Source organism: Cyclopterus lumpus, chromosome 2, assembly GCF_009769545.1.
Source record: "Cyclopterus lumpus isolate fCycLum1 chromosome 2, fCycLum1.pri, whole genome shotgun sequence".
Taxonomy (NCBI): Eukaryota; Metazoa; Chordata; class Actinopteri; order Perciformes; family Cyclopteridae; genus Cyclopterus; species Cyclopterus lumpus.
In genome coordinates, this window is record NC_046967.1 from 7,215,671 (window position 1) to 7,231,451 (window position 15,781).

The window sequence follows — 15,781 nt, forward strand, 5'->3', positions numbered from 1 at the left end:
CGTGCATCAATATTACAAATCCTGAATGCACTACAGAGACAATAAGAACTCACGTTACTGAGTGCACTTCTCCAGTGTTCCACGTAATTACCTGGTTCTCAATGAAGGCGTTGACTCTCTGCAGCATCCCCTCACAGGTGAACTCATAGGGCAGGTAGGGCTCAATCTGATCACAGACACAGAGTGGTCAGAGAAGTGTGTCACGCGCTGTGTGTTTGTGTGTTTGTGTGTGTGTGTGTGTGTGTGTGTGTGTGTGAGCTCAGCCCGCTGTCGGCTTGGTGCACCGCCGCCCTTCAGAGTCCCGTCGACCTCCACCAACTCTGATTTAGGGAAACTTCAAACAGAGAGGACCAACAACCGAAGCCTTTGTTGTGTCACTCAATGCTTTCTCCACGTCTTTGTATGCGGGGGAGGAAGATGAGGAGGAAGAGGAGAGCCAAGCCGAAGCCTGGTAGGCTGCAACTCGCCACGGATCACAGAACATTTGAGGCTCTGCAGACTCGTCCAGTGAACAAGGCCATTGTTCCAAAAAGCTCGGCAGAGCACAACACAACACGAGGTCCGGCCCTTTAAATATGCATGGGCCTGGACGGGAAGACGGACTTTGCATTGTTGTTGTGTGTCATTAAGAAACGCAATACAGTCTTTTAAAATTAGGATGTTGAATAAGAAATGAAAACAGAAATCGTACCATTTGAAAGAACACTTTCTTAACCGATTGAACCCCAGAAAATGGAACCGTTTTATTATTTTGAGACAGTCATTTATACAACGACGCAGACATTTCACGAGGAATATCTCTGAAAGTCTCGTTTACCTTCTGGCTGAGGATGGAGCGGAGGGCCCTCTCCACCTCCACGGGGTTTTCGATATCCACCGTCCACACATGGGGCGGGCCGATGTACACCTCCGCATACGGGTGCTGAGAGGTCAGCTGCACACAGACGGGACAGAGTGGTGAAAAGTGGTATCGTGAGCAAGCGGTCAGCAAAGACTCCCGTGCTGCCCTTCCTCTCACCTCTCTCAGCGTGGGCTTGCCCTTGAAGAAGTCGGTGTTCTTGCTGCTCTTTGGAGGGTTGAATTTGGGGTTGAGGAAAGCGCAGCCGTTGGCGATGGCCTCCAGGGGGGCGGGACCCTCGTAGGGGAAGGACAGACCCACAAACAGCTGCAGTGGAGAGAAAACATGGACGGTATAATCAGGGTTGCAAAATTCCGGGAATATTCAAAATTGGAAACTTTCCACGGGAATTAACGGGAATATACGGGAATGTACGGGAATTAACTGGAAATGTTGGTCATTTAACTGTATGTACCTTGTCATAAGCAGACATGCATGCAAACATTTATAATACAACTTTTAAAAATGACATTTTTGACATTTTGTGAGTAGAACTTTATTCTTTCATCGAACAACAAAAACATGAACGTTGAATAAAAAAGGTGTATTCCCTATGATCACCACCCCCCAACCCAATTTTTTTATTTAGTGTTTTTCCCTGAATCCTTTCAGGTCTAAATGCTTTCTTCCTGGACCTCATCAACGTCCTCCTCACTGCTGTAAAAAGTTAGTCTACTGTATACAAATAAACTTGGTATTAAAATGAACATGGCTTCAGTTTACCAAGTAATCAATATGCTAGGTAATGACAAACAGTGTTGGGGAAGTTCACTTTCTACATGAACTAGTTTAGTTCATAGTTCACATATTTTAAAATGAACTAGTTCAGTTCATAATTCAACATTTTGAACTAAGTTCACAGCTCCAAAAAATGAACTAGTTCAGTTATTTTTTCCAATATGTTTCCATACGTTATATGCTTTTGCAAAAAAACTTATTTTTTCAAAATTCCCAAAATTCCCGAGGAAATTTTCCGGAAACTTTCCGCCCCTTTGCAACTCTAGGTATAATAAACAGCGGCTGTGTCGAGGAGTTTCTGATGTCTGCTGAGAGCAGCGGTAGATAAAACCTCCCGTGTTATCAGCACAAAATACAGCGGCGGCAGCACATTTTCTAGAGAAAACAAGGGACGGAAAACAAGCAGGGTAATAAGAGGACGGTGCTCTGATGATTATTCCTCTCACAGGCCCGATGAGAATTTGGACAGGTCACTTTACAAATCGCTACTTGTTGCACATGTCAACCACTTGTGAGCAAGACTGTTAATGTTAAAAAAAAGGAATAAAGCATAATCCTTACGGTCTTTAAAAAGTCAGGTTTTGCTTGCTGTAATCATCCCTGCTGTTCGTACTGGACATTAAAGCTGTAGTGCTACGGTGGCTGGTTTGTGTGTGTAATAATCTGGATTGTGATGTTATGCTCCTTTAACTCACGTGTGGACACTACTCAAATGTTCCTGTTTCAACACCTGCAGCGTTGTGAGAGGCAGACGTCGGCCAACAGGTGGCAGCAAAGCTCGCTTCTTCTTCTTCTGTAAAATGTGTGTGCAAAAGCTCCTCAATGCTGAAAAACAGTAGCCCACTATTTCAAGGGAGGGAGTGAAGAGGTGTGTGTGTGTGTGTGGAGAAGCAGAGAAAGGAGAAGCAGTGGATGTAAAAGATATGAATGATGCCTGGGTCTCCTGTGTGACTGAGATTGAAAAAGAGGAATCAATAAGATTCATCTGAAAGCTCCTCATTAGTGCGCATTAAAGCAACGTGCACCGCGAGGCTGAATGACATTCTGCTTGTAAGATCAGAGCCATACTTCTATTGATTTGTTCCTGCCATGCAGAATATCATGCCAACGATGATGTGCGAGACAGAGGGAGGAGCCCTGACTGCTGTGTCTCACACTCACACACACACACACACACACACACACAACTCCATAGTTAATGTATAATGTGGTCGGTGTGAGGAGAAGACACACAGAACGATCCCCAGAGACGGTTGGTACTAGACAGACACGCAGCGACAGAAGAAAGTAGAAACGCGGGAAGCTTTGCGACGCTCTTCAGCGGTTTGATCACCGACACCGTTCCTCTGATGCAGAGCAGCGTGTCGGTTTATTTCAGGAAACTCAGTTTGAGGGAAAATCAAAAAGGTCAGACGCCAACAACAAAAAACGCTCTTCTTCCTCTTCCTCTTCACACGAGCGCCTCCACCCTCAGAATGCTTTCACAATACGCTCTGTTAATAGTTAAACCCCGCGAGGCCAATTAGCTCAGGCAGCCTCACTGCAGGTAACAGTGAGCGCTACTACAACGGGCCTACAACGCCTCCTGTGGCGCAACTGTTTTTGTGGGATTTAATTGGCCGTTGCCCCTTTTGAGAGGATGCGGGCATTTACACGGTATCCCGTCTCTGGCGAGTTAACCTGCGAGTGTTGCTCCCCTCTCGTGCTCAGCAACTTGTTTTCAACACTTCAATGATCCAGGTCCACCGCTGAATACACCTCAGCCTCCGACATCACCGGCTCCTCGGTCTCAGGTGCTCAGTACAGCCGAGCGTCGCATGTTGAGAATTCTTTCAACACAAAAAGAGAGTTTAAATCTCAATCCATCTTTTTCTTTAGAACCGTCTGAACCGTGACCCCACAGGTCGTTTGAACTTGGTATCCCCGTGTGATGTCTGACCTCCTCTCCTCCCTGCGCTGATGGGAAGGCATCTGGTTTCAGAAGCTAAAGAAATCGAAGCTCCCTCCCACCTCGTTCTCTTGAAAAGGATGCCGACAGGAGCCAAAAGACAGACTCCGTCTTTCAACGCCAGAGCCAATGGCGGTTTCACCTACAGCAAACATTGCTGGCAGGTTTCTTTGTTGTTGACAATGGGCGGCGCCATAAAAGTTAATGAAAGTTCCCTCCCTGCAGGAGTAACCTAGCGTTAGCTCCAAGGCCAAGGAGCACATCAAGAACCAACTGCTTTGGTTTGGAGTGTTACAGGCTGGTGAGCCACATCTGTTGTGTAGTCCTTCCTCCCCGTTTGGAGTCAGCGTTTTAGCTCAAGTTAGCAGCTCCACTCTTCAGTGGATTTGGAATAGCCCCAGCTAGCGACACTCAACAAGGCCTTACGCTAGCCAAGCCCAAAATAACAGCCCGTTCGTACATCTTGTCAACTCGTTCTACACTAGAACAATGTGTTCCCTTTGTTTCCAGGTCTTCTACGTGGATCATCAATTGGTGAGAAAATTGACCTTTTGCCTCGAGCTTCAGTTATTCACTGTTATCTTTGTGATCTGCCAAATGTATATCCTGATCAATCTGAACAAAGAAAAAACGGATACGTGTCGGGCATTATTGATAACGACACGTTTGCGTCTCTCGTTCGGAGGGTTTACACCAGATGGAGAGTCTTCCATCAGTCCGAGGTGGCGTGCTCTCCACTTCACAGCTCTCCCCTAAACAAAGATATTTTGTTATCCCAGCTTCTGGGACCAAAGTAAAGGATTGGCTTGTCTTTGTGGATGAGAGCAGCTTGAGTGGGGAGAGGAGGCGACAAGTCATGACGTGAATGGAGTGAGAAACTACAACCGGCCTCCCTCCGCTCACATGAAGACGCCGCTCTTTCCAAACAACCAACATCTCTTTTAGGAATCTATGCGGTACTTTTTACTCTTATTTACGTGGCTCAATTATTACTCCTAGAATTTAGACATGGGTTGGTTGACGACACAAAGTGTATGCTTTATTATGTTACATTGACTTTTGTGAATCTGCTAATATCTGAGCAATCTCTTTTCTTTTATTCCTCTGACGTTCCTGAGAAGTCTCTCACAACAATTAGTATCACAGGAATGTTCAGATCGGGTTTTAGTGCCTCTGCACTTAAAAAAAACATCTGTGATTTGTAAAGAGATAGCGAGTCTTCAAAATTCTTCACATTAACTGAAACACAGTTCCAGGGAACTGCGTGAGAGTTGGCCAGTGGCTTAGTTGGCCGCCTAATAAGCGCTGTACACTTTGATTTCCCAGAGGGGTTGTTTGCAGCCGAGCGGACTCACCTTGGTTTCTCGGAGGAGGAACTGCAGGTCTCGGCCGCTCAGGATGCCGTGGTTCTTGACGTAGCTCGGGAGGTGCACGGTGCTGGTGCCGTGCACGGTGCCGTGGACCTCCATGTAGCTGTGGATGATGTCGAGGTATTTCTTTTTGTCCTGGAACAAACGGGGAGACATGTTCAGGTTCTTGTCACCGTCCACTAAAAGAGGTCCACAAACCTAAATCCTCCTCTAAACAACAAATACGAACACCATCTCTTGCCGAATATTGACACAAATGGAAAACACATGTATCCGTTCCAATCCAGAATAAGAATCCTGGAATGAACCATTCTGGATTATTATTTTTTTTTTGAGAGGGGATCAGGATCATTACTTTGTTATGTGGCCCGGTGAACTTTTGTTCCGGCTACCTGACCGACCATCTGGCCTCAAAGGCAGGCGGAGCTACAAATAGCACAGGATGAGGAGCGTCGGTGCTCACGGTACCCTGCTGTTGTTATTGAAGTCTACCCGATCCACCACGTCCGTGATGAAAAACAATAAAGCATTCAAAGCACGGCAATAAAAGATTCCTTTAAAACCAAAAGTCACGTCAAGCCCACTTCTGATTTTATAGAGGACGAGTTCAAAAGAGAAACTTAAAAAGAACACATTTAAACACATCGTGCTTAATGCAACATTTGTGAGTTTGCCAACTTGAATAGAGCGTGACACTAAATCACTGGAGGAACCCGTTGGGACCGAGTAGTCATGAGGAAAGTGAGCTGTTTTAAACAGCACATCGGAGTCCACTCTGTTTGGTGTAATCAATAAATCCACCATGGCGGAGACCCCAAGGGGTCGAACGTGATCATCTTTATTTACACCATTGATATGCTCCCAAAATAGATCTTTTTAATGGCATATTCTTCTGTGCGCAACAGTGCGCTTTCATCCTCAAGGACACCTTAATGCTTCCCAGAATTGCACTTTGCCTCTGCATTCGTTCATGCGTTTGCAGGATTAAGAATTCTGACCACGTGACAACCGTCTGACGCAGGATTGCAAATGATATAAAAGATGTTATGAAGCACTAAAAGTGACTCGAGGGTTTACGCGGGCTGGGGTTAAAAAAAAGAAGAAGAAGTAATCGTTAAATTTCATAATGACGTCGCGCAGTAAAGCCCCTCAGGGAGGCAGGAGAGATGAAAGCTGGCTGTTTTCTCCATAACGACAGGATGCCTCAAAGGCACCTTCCAAAGTAACACACCCCCACACACACATACACACACTATTGATTACCAATAGCTTCAACACTCACGGGGCAGCGAGGCCATTATTTTTAAAAGCTACCCATTTCAAACTCACACACAACTTCTACACATGAGCCTTTGAAACTATTCTGCCTCATGGACATGCCCCTGCTCTGTGTGTGTGTGTGTGTGTGTGTGTGCGTGTGTGTGTGTGTGTACCTCAGTGCTTCCTTTTGGGGCTTACATTTCAGGTAGCTGCTCGACAGGGTCCCTGTAGGCCCGGCTATCAGATGCCTTCAGCCAGCCTGGTGTAACTAAAGCAGTCTGGTGTGTGTTTTGTGTGTGTGCATGTGTGTGTGTGTGTGTGTGAGAGAGATGAAGTCCTAATTAGAAGGTGAAATCACTACCCTGTAATCTTTTCACTCAGGGGATCTGAGCTCGGATTTATGTGCATGTGTGTGTGAGGGGATTTAAAAATGAAGATTGCAGGTAGGTAGGACACACACACACACACACACACACACACACACACACACACACACACACGAAGGTGGTGCATGAGATGAGAAAAAGCTAATGAAAAGCGAAGAGCTGAAAAAAAGGGTCAATAAATACTGTTATTACTGATCTGGAAGTGAGGCTAAAAAACACTCATGGTGTTTGTGTCAAGTGTTTTTGAATGTTTTAAGATGCATCAGCTGAGGGAAATTTATATACAAAATACATAGTGTATATACTTATATACGAGCACCTGAGGCGTGGTGAGGCGCGCCAGACCACTTTGACGCCCGTTCCCTGACCTCGTTTCAAATTAGGACTCAGCGATAAAAATTCTGCAGCCGCAATACCATTTGTAGAGCGCTGAAAGGAATAAAAAGATTAAAAACCATGTCCCCAGAGGACAATGTTTCATTAAAGAAATAGATCATAAACTGGAGCATCAATTGTCACGTGTCAGTTATCGCTTTGAGTGTTTATGTTCAGATTGGGAATAGTTGGCTTCGACACAGATTAATATTATATTTATATAATATGGAGATACATTTAAATGATGGCATTTCTGTGCAGAGGCAAAACAAATGTAAAATACAGTAAGATATAATATAGATTGTAACAAACGTTTTAAACATTGTTGGATGTACAGTACATGTGGCATCTGGCTTGCAGAGGAAAAACATTACAAAAGTCTCTGAAGGAAGCAGATGTGTGTGACGTGTTTAGGGTTGCAAAGGGGCGGAAAGTTTCCACGGGAATTTTGGGAATTTTGCAAAAGCATATAACAGGGAACTTAAATGTAGTTGAGAACAAGACTATGCACGCCTAGCTCAGCTGGACCCTGAATGCAGCTGGTTGGGAATATTGTCTGCCAGAAACATAAACATAAAACGTTCTGTTGTTTCTGAACGTCTTTGTCATCAGTGTCGTCTGAACGTTTCAGCCCTTTGCCTGGCAAGTGTGAGAGCGCCGAGTGGCGTAGAGGCCAAGAGCGGTATTGCAGACAGATAGAGATTTCAATTATAGCTCGCAACATATTGAAAAAAATAACTGAACTAGTTCATTTTTTGGAGCTGTGAACTTAGTTCAAAATGTTGAATTATGAACTATGAACTGAACTAGTTCATTTTAAAATATGTGAACTATGAACTAAACTAGTTCATGTAGAAAGTGAACTTCCCCAACACTGTTTGTCATTACCTAGTATATTGATTACTTGGTAAACTGAAGCCATGTTCATTTTAATATCAAGTTTATTTGTATACAGTAGACTAACTTTTTACAGCAGTGAGGAGGACGTTGATGAGATCCAGGAAGAAAGCATTTAGACCTGAAAGGATTCAGGGAAAAACACCCCAAAAAAAAATTGGGTTGGGGGGTGGTGATCATAGGGAATACACCTTTTTTATTCAACGTTCATGTTTTTGTTGTTCGATGAAAGAATAAAGTTCTACTCACAATATGTCATTTTTAAAAGTTGTATTATAAATGTTTGCATGCATGTCTGCTTATGACAAGATAAATACAGTTAAATTACCCCAACATTTCCAGTTTATTCCCGTGGAAAGTTTCCAACTTTGAATATTCTCGGAATTTTGCAACCCTGGATGTGTTTATTATGACTTGAGAGTGAGTGTGTGTGTGTGTGTGTGTGTGTGTGTGTGTGTGTGTGTGTGTGTGTGTGCAGAAGAGGAACATAGTTTGAACCCTTCGAGCACAGGCGCACTTGTGATGGAATAAAGAACAACCTAAAAAAATATTAATTACATTGCTGGACAAGCGCGACAGGAATACAGAAGTAGGACAACATGTTAACATCACAAGACTGCTGGAAGCGAGCGTCTCCGACCACATGCAACGAGCAATCTGAAACCAGGAAGTTATAAAATAACCGCTTCAGCTGGAGAGGTTGATTGAAGCAGGAGGCGAGTTTTATGACCTTGCCAGAGGGAATTTGTATTTTGCCAAAATATTTTTTTCTTTAACATTGGGTTAAAAAAACTAAAGTGACACATCCTTACTTATTATTTCCCGTCTGTGTTAGATCATATTAAAATGTACCGTTCATCAGCGGCTCTCCAGAAATGAGGCAAGTCTACAGGACCCTTTTTATTTTCTGTATGTTTGTTGAGCTGCAGGCCTGAGAGCAGATTTTGATGTTTCAGCGTTTTCTCTTGACATGAAGTGATGTCAAGAACACAAAAGGAGGGAGCAGATTAAGCTCGCTTTATTGCACATTTCAATGGAAACAATCCACTTCCCCCTCCGCATTCATCCACTTCGGTCTCCCTCGTGTTCATGTTCCTCATCGGCGGAATAGTTTCCAAGTCTACTGCAGCAAACCCCAAAAGAGATTTTTTTTTTTTTTAGCCTCGTCAGAATGCAGACAGGTGCACTCGGTTCGACTTAAACTGCCTTGGACATCAAACGCACCTCCGATCGTCTTCCCACTGGAATTCATTTCCAACTGACAAGCTCGTCAGTCAGGACAAAGATTCACTCCACTTTGTTCTTCAGAGAAGCACAAATGACCACGCGCGCGCGTGCGCGCACGCGCGTGCGCGCACGCACACACACACACACACACACACACACACACACACACACACACACACACACACACACACACACACACACACACACACACACACACACACACACACACACACACACACACACACACACACACACACACACACACACACACACACACACACACACACACACTAAGTCCTGTTAAGTTACGGCTGATGAAAACCCAGCATTTCCTCATTTCTGTTGCTTCAATATAAAAAGGATTCATAGCAAATGAAATGTGTTTTACCGCTGGATTTGCATGGCTTTGTTAACGGCCACTCTTCCATGAAAACAAGTCTTCTGATACCGCGAGTGAGCAGCCAACAATGAACAGGGGACTTTTATTAAAAATTTGGGACTTTATAGGAAATTAAATGTGTCAATCCGCCGTTTTACAGCTGCCACTAAATATATATCCGACCACAACATTCACATTGAAAGGCGTCCTGACAGCTGCACGTGGACATAAACGCCTCAGCGGATGCACTGTAGAAACCCATTAGACGCTTTGACGGATACCTGGAAACCGCCGGGGGGAACATGGGGGGTAAGTAGTACCCAGAAGTGCTTGGGAGTGCAGTCAGGAGATGTTATTTACTCCAATGCCCTCCAACGCCCCATTAGACATAACAGTGTGCAACCTATTGGAGTTTGGTGGCCGGCCAGAGCATGGAGACAGCAGAGGAGGCGCTCGGTGATAGATGGAGAGCCCGTCCCTAATGCACATACGTGGGCAGCGGAATCATCCAAGTGCAACAGGCCCAGTTCAAAATAAATACTTTTTTCTTTTTTTAAACACACGCAGCAGCATTATTATTATTATTATTATTATTATTCCCGCCTGTCCTGCAGCGATGGAAACACCTGTAACGTCACATGCTTCACTGGGTGCAATTAGAAGCGTTGCACCTTGTTGACAGAATCTAATGGCACCGGTGGGGGTTTCAAGACTAATTATCACAAGATTTTGCTGTGCTCGGTCAATGTGGTTTAAGCAGGGGCTGCTTGCTCAATTAGAACATTGCATCATGTCCATTTATTATTTTACTTATTGTTGCCCTACCGTAGCGGCTCTAATTGATTTTTTTCCCTGATGTGCCGTCACATGTGTTGGCTGCATTCCTCGTACATCTGGATTAGTAATGTACTGCTTCTGTGAATGATCACCGGGACACAGCGGCGTTGACGTTCAACGCACTCGTCCTGCTTTTGCTCAATAAAATCGTGGCTGGAACACAACACACGACGGCTCGTTCCGGATCGAGGAAAAGGTCGGCGCGTTTTACCTCTTCGTTTCCTGAGTTTATCTTCTGCCTTTAATGCTTACACTTTGCTTTCAGGGCTCAGATCCTGACCTTTGAACTACAATAAATCCCACCCTGTTCACAACCACTTCAAATCTGCTCTTAGTTTATACACTTGAAGTGGTTTATTTCTCTCGGGACTCCGACCCATCCAGCTCAATTCATCACCGACACACATCGGACATTTCAACTCTTTTCAGTGCTTGAATCAACTGAATCTTTGGCTTCTTTCAACACTTACACTTACACTTAAATTCCTTTTTAACTACAACGTTGTTCTTCAATTCCCACTTCACTTTCATTTACCATTTCAAATGTTTCAAGGGCAAATGTTCAGCAGTGAGCACGAGTGAAATGTCTTCAGGAAAAAAAAAAAATTATATATATATATATATATATATATACAAATAATATGTGCAATCTTTACTACAGATAAATGGAAAACATTTATATAACATTCATTTAGAACTACAGATCTGAGTTTCAAAATAAAGCAGCAAACTCTGGAAATATCTTGAGCCTAATTCAATAAAACATCTGTGACAGGAGGAGTTGATTCAATAACCGCAACAACATTTTCGCGCCCCGTTCCAGCGTGCTCCTCAAACGTCAAATTCATGTTTCTAGCCTGACACTCACGATACTTTAATGGCACGAGGGATTGCTTCACCAGATCAGACAAGCACGGAGAAACTGTAAGACGGTTTAATGTTCAACTCGACTCGGTTATCAATCAAGAACAGGATCGTGGTCCGTTTGTGTGCCTGCAAGGGTAGGCGTGTGGGATGGTGGCCCTCCTTGCTTTGCATACGCCAGCTTGGTGTGTGTGTGTGTGTGTGTGTCCCTGTCAGCTATGTGAGCTTTATCATTCTTCATCATGTTCTCTGATCTGCTGCCACGGGCCTGTGGCTCTCTAACTCCTACTCACTCACCTTTCTCCATGCTTCCTTCTGCCTCGCCAAATGCCTCCTTACACTGAATAATAGGGACACTGACTGCTTTAATACATCTTACACTGATGGGGTGGTTTCTTTAATTTAAATTGACACCAGTTGGAGAGATGTAGATTAAGATATAGAGATGGTATGACAAAAAACATGTCATACTTAAATATGCCACGTCGATATGTACAGTATGTGTGTGTATGGATGAAAAGGGAGACAAAGAGAGGGAGAGAAAAGGCTCTCCCACGGCGCTGCTTCTCCACTCCTCCAACTGGGTTGCCATAGAAACGTCTCCCTCAGAGGTGGTGTGGCCATTTTATTTTTCCAGGTCTCACCAGCAATAATAATGACTTGCCATCCCGGGCCCTTCATCCCCAGGATTTCGCTCTTCCAGTTTCATAAATATGCAGCAAATTATAAATCGCAACGTTTCAGCTTGATTGATCTCGTGATGAGGGAATTAATTTAATTTAAAGTCCTAATGAGGCTCGGACACCTCACACGTTCTGACTTCCAGATCAGCAGTCACTTTTGTACACACCCTCTATGTACATGTTCTCCCCGTGTGGGATAGCGTTTACACGTTGAATCCACACGGTTTTTTTAAGATATTGGAAAAATTGAAACATTTTTGAATAAAAAAATAAGTTTTTGTTCTCGAGATTTTAGTTTAAAAAAAAAAAAAAGTAAAAAAGGTATATAGATGATATACATTCAACATCCCCAACTTTGTCTCAGAATGTAACAATGTAAGCTCATACAACGATAAACCTGAGAATATACAAATATCCTAAATAGATGAAAAAAAAAAAGAATAAAAAAGGGGGAAATATTAGCTTTACCACAATTCCTCCCTAAATGTTTTGTGCTCACTGAAACTCCAACGCATCTGCTATGCATCACAGTGCTCTCCACCTCTTTTTGATTTCCAGTTGTGCTGGTGTTGATAAAACAAGTCCTTAAAAAAAGGTGTCTGAATGAGAGAACGCGTGTGTGGGCGGGTGATTACTCAGCCGGCTCCACACAGCAGTTCACTCCGTACACCGGTGGGATGAGTGGGACCTGAGCACCTCTGCATACTGATCAGGTGGAGAGGGGGGGGGGGGGGGCTTTCAACAGAGAGACCATTACTTGTCTAACCCACATTAACCCCTCCAAATTAAAAAGCGTGGAAAGACTCGGCTGGAGAATACCTTCTGCAACAACGCTGGCTCGGGCGCCCGCTCGGCTGCGTCCTGGTTTGGTCCAAACATTTCAATGTCCAGAGTTTGAAATTTTATTTTGTTTTACAGGTCAATAAAGTCAAACAAAAACAAAGAATAAGATAAGTCTTTGATGGAAATTCCACAAAGTCTGTAAAATCTGAAGTTTCTTTTCTTTTACGAAGCAGACGGCAACACTAAGGTCCACATGGGAAGTAATACAAAAATGTGATTAGGATGTCGGATCAGAAGCTTTAAAAAAACTAAACAAAAACAACAACAAGAGCTAGGTTTCCAGGGGCAGTTATGAAGATGCAGGCCTTTGCATGTGTCGCTTTACTGCAGCACTTCCTGTTCGGTTTGATTAATGTCAAGTTAAGAAAGCGCTCATGTTCCATTGTTTCTGAATGATTTTACTTGTAATTGGAGATCAAACTTTCACAGGCTTAAACAACAGCGTAGGTAAAGAAGAGTGGAAAATATGTGTGTGTGTGTGGTGTGTGTGTGTGTGTGTGTGTGTGTAGGGGGGGGGGTGCAGGTACAGTGACATGGGTGGCAAGAGGGAGGATTTGATAAGAGGCAGAGATGTTGAGCAACGGGATCAGGGCAGAAAGGAGATTGGTTTCAATTGCCTCATAAAAAGCTGACTGCACTTTGCTCAAGTGTTAGTTGGCGAGTATGCAGATCATTAATCCCATTATCGGAATGTAATTCCATTGTGAGTTTTACCGTAATACCAGAAATAGATTCCATAAAGTGGTTCCCACTTTCTATTTCAAACGGGGGGACATATGTCAAAATGAAGCCTCTCGAACGTAGAGAAAGAGATTGAGAGCGGTTTAAAAAGGACGAAGGAGGGGTAAAACAGAGGAAGCTTGTTATCAGTCTGCTCCAAAATGGCCCTTTAATTAAAAGCAGGAGGTAATGAACACGCTTGGGAATCTGATTGGTAACTAATGCCCCTTTGCTGTGAGCTGATGGGCCCCTGCCCCTCCCGTCTGTGTTCTCTGACTCGGTCCTAAAAGCCTTCAAGCACAGCAGCTACCTGTGGATTAAAAAAAAAACTAATACACCGTGGGACTTGGAGCCTTACAATGTGGCTTTAAATTCAATGTGTGTATGTTTTAGATTATATTTTAAATACGGACTGTGTGCGTTGTTGCCTGTTGTTTTCCTATTCCACTTCCTCGTGCTGTTTTAAACCGGCCTCTGGTTGGACTTTGCTCACATTATTCACTCAGGGACAAAGTTTGAGAAATGGACGTGTGAGTGAACAAATGAACACTCATCTGAGCCTTTGAAGCACAACGTTTAAGTGCCATCTGCTCGTATGTAAAGCTAATGAGTTGGTGAAGTTAGGTAAAGCCAAGTGGAACGAATCCTCACTGGCTGACGCGGCGGTGTTTGCGGATCATTTACGGCTTATTCAATCCTACACATCCTAATCACACGGCGTCCTGACGCAGGAAGGCATTTTGCACATGACGACAATTCTCTCCATTATCATTCCACCGCCAGACGTCTAGATATAGAGAGAGAGATCCGTCAGTCGGTTCCGGGTGGAGCCGCTCTGAAACGTACACGGTGTCGTGCAGAAAGCTCATCAAGGCGCGGGCCAGTAATCCCGAGCAGCAGCGGCATGCCAAACAATGTGCAAATCTCTCAGAGTCTGTGTCTGGGATACAGTAATCCCTTGGTCTCTGTGCCGCAGTGCGAGCATGCATTTGAATATATTAGAAAACTTCACGGTGAGGCCGCTGAGCTGGATTTGAGCTCCTGAACTACTTTCCCTGTGAAAGTTTTACCCCCAAGGTGATTTAAAGAGTCTCACTGCGGAGTACGGCAGTGTCTGTCCCTTGCATCTGTATGTATCCTCGCGTACTTTGTGTATGTCAGAAGTATTTGAAAAGGTGTGTGCAGAATGTGGATGTCGTGTGTTTGTGTGTTCAAACTTTGGATTTCAGACCTGGCCTGCACAACACTTCTTTTCATGCATCACCCGGCAGCATGTTGGTGATAGCATAAATGTGTTGCATGAGAGGGTGATAATACCTTCCAGAAGTTGTCGACTTTGCCGTAGACCAGCGACTGGTTCTGCCTCTTGATGTCGTCGATGTGCTGGATGTCGCTGGCGTTAAGGTGCTGCTCCACTACGAAGCCCAGGAAACTGTTGTCTGGGGTGTGAGCTGCAAGAAAATATATAAATAAATATAAATACATGAATATCAGTGTTTGACTTAAGACGACCGAGTTTTGACCTTTAACAACAGTGCCTCGAATAAATCTTATACGGGTGCATTCATCACTGATCGTGATTCTGTGAGAGTTGTTCCCTCTGTTGCTTATTGTCTGGCGATGCCGCGTTACTATGGGAACAACCGAGAGGAGCAGGTCAAGAGTGGAGCCCGAAAGCTGGCAGCTCTTTACCTCACCGTCATCTGCCTTGTGAGAGAAATGTATGAACGAGTATGAACAGAGAAGATTCAGTCAAAACAAAAAACAACCCAACGTGCTTAATGATCTGATCTAGGATCAGTGCCGACCTCGTCCCCCAGTGGGAGTGAAGGAACCAGGGGAGGTGTTTTGGTGCACAGTTGTGGTTTGTGTCAGAGCCCCCGGAGGAGCTGCTGTGGTCGAGCCTCGTGTTTTTTTAACCACAACATTACTAGAGAAGCAAATTAGGGTCAGTCAGTCAGAGGGAGATGGGACTCATAAATAAAAGAGAGATTTTTTATTTTTTTATTTGAGAATCAAATGCAAACTGAAGTGCCTGCCGGCTTTTAAACTCTGCAAATATCCTCTGGAGCGATCCCACTTCACGCAATACTAGGGGATGAATCATGACACCTAAATCTGCTGCGTCATGACTGAACCAATGACGTACAGCGATACAGCAGTTTGTTTGGTTTTCAGGGTGCTGGCTGTGACATCCCATCTCTCCAGGCAGTTAACATATTGGCTCTGGCTAAATATCTTTGGGCAAACATTAAAAAAGAACAAAGAGAAACAGGGAGCAGGAAACGTGTTATGCAGAGCCAATTAAATTATCAAATTTCTCCTTAAACGGTTTTAAAAGAGCTTTGAACTGCAG

The 15,781-nt window shown here is 44.1% G+C and overlaps 1 protein-coding gene across 4 annotated transcripts in view; it reads right to left on the reverse strand.

The window, feature by feature from the left end:
- mgat5 (alpha-1,6-mannosylglycoprotein 6-beta-N-acetylglucosaminyltransferase) overlaps window positions 1–15,781 on the reverse strand; it is a 58,882-nt gene that overhangs the window by 3,839 nt on the left and 39,262 nt on the right. For all 4 annotated transcript variants that reach the window (XM_034554824.1, XM_034554807.1, XM_034554816.1 and 1 more), the window contains 5 exons: window positions 14,743–14,876; window positions 4,940–5,089; window positions 1,019–1,165; window positions 818–934; window positions 92–166 (listed from right to left, as the gene is read on the reverse strand). In XM_034554824.1, the coding sequence (XP_034410715.1) occupies window positions 92–166; window positions 818–934; window positions 1,019–1,165; window positions 4,940–5,089; window positions 14,743–14,876 (623 nt within the window). The remainder of the gene's footprint in view (window positions 1–91; window positions 167–817; window positions 935–1,018; window positions 1,166–4,939; window positions 5,090–14,742; window positions 14,877–15,781) is intronic.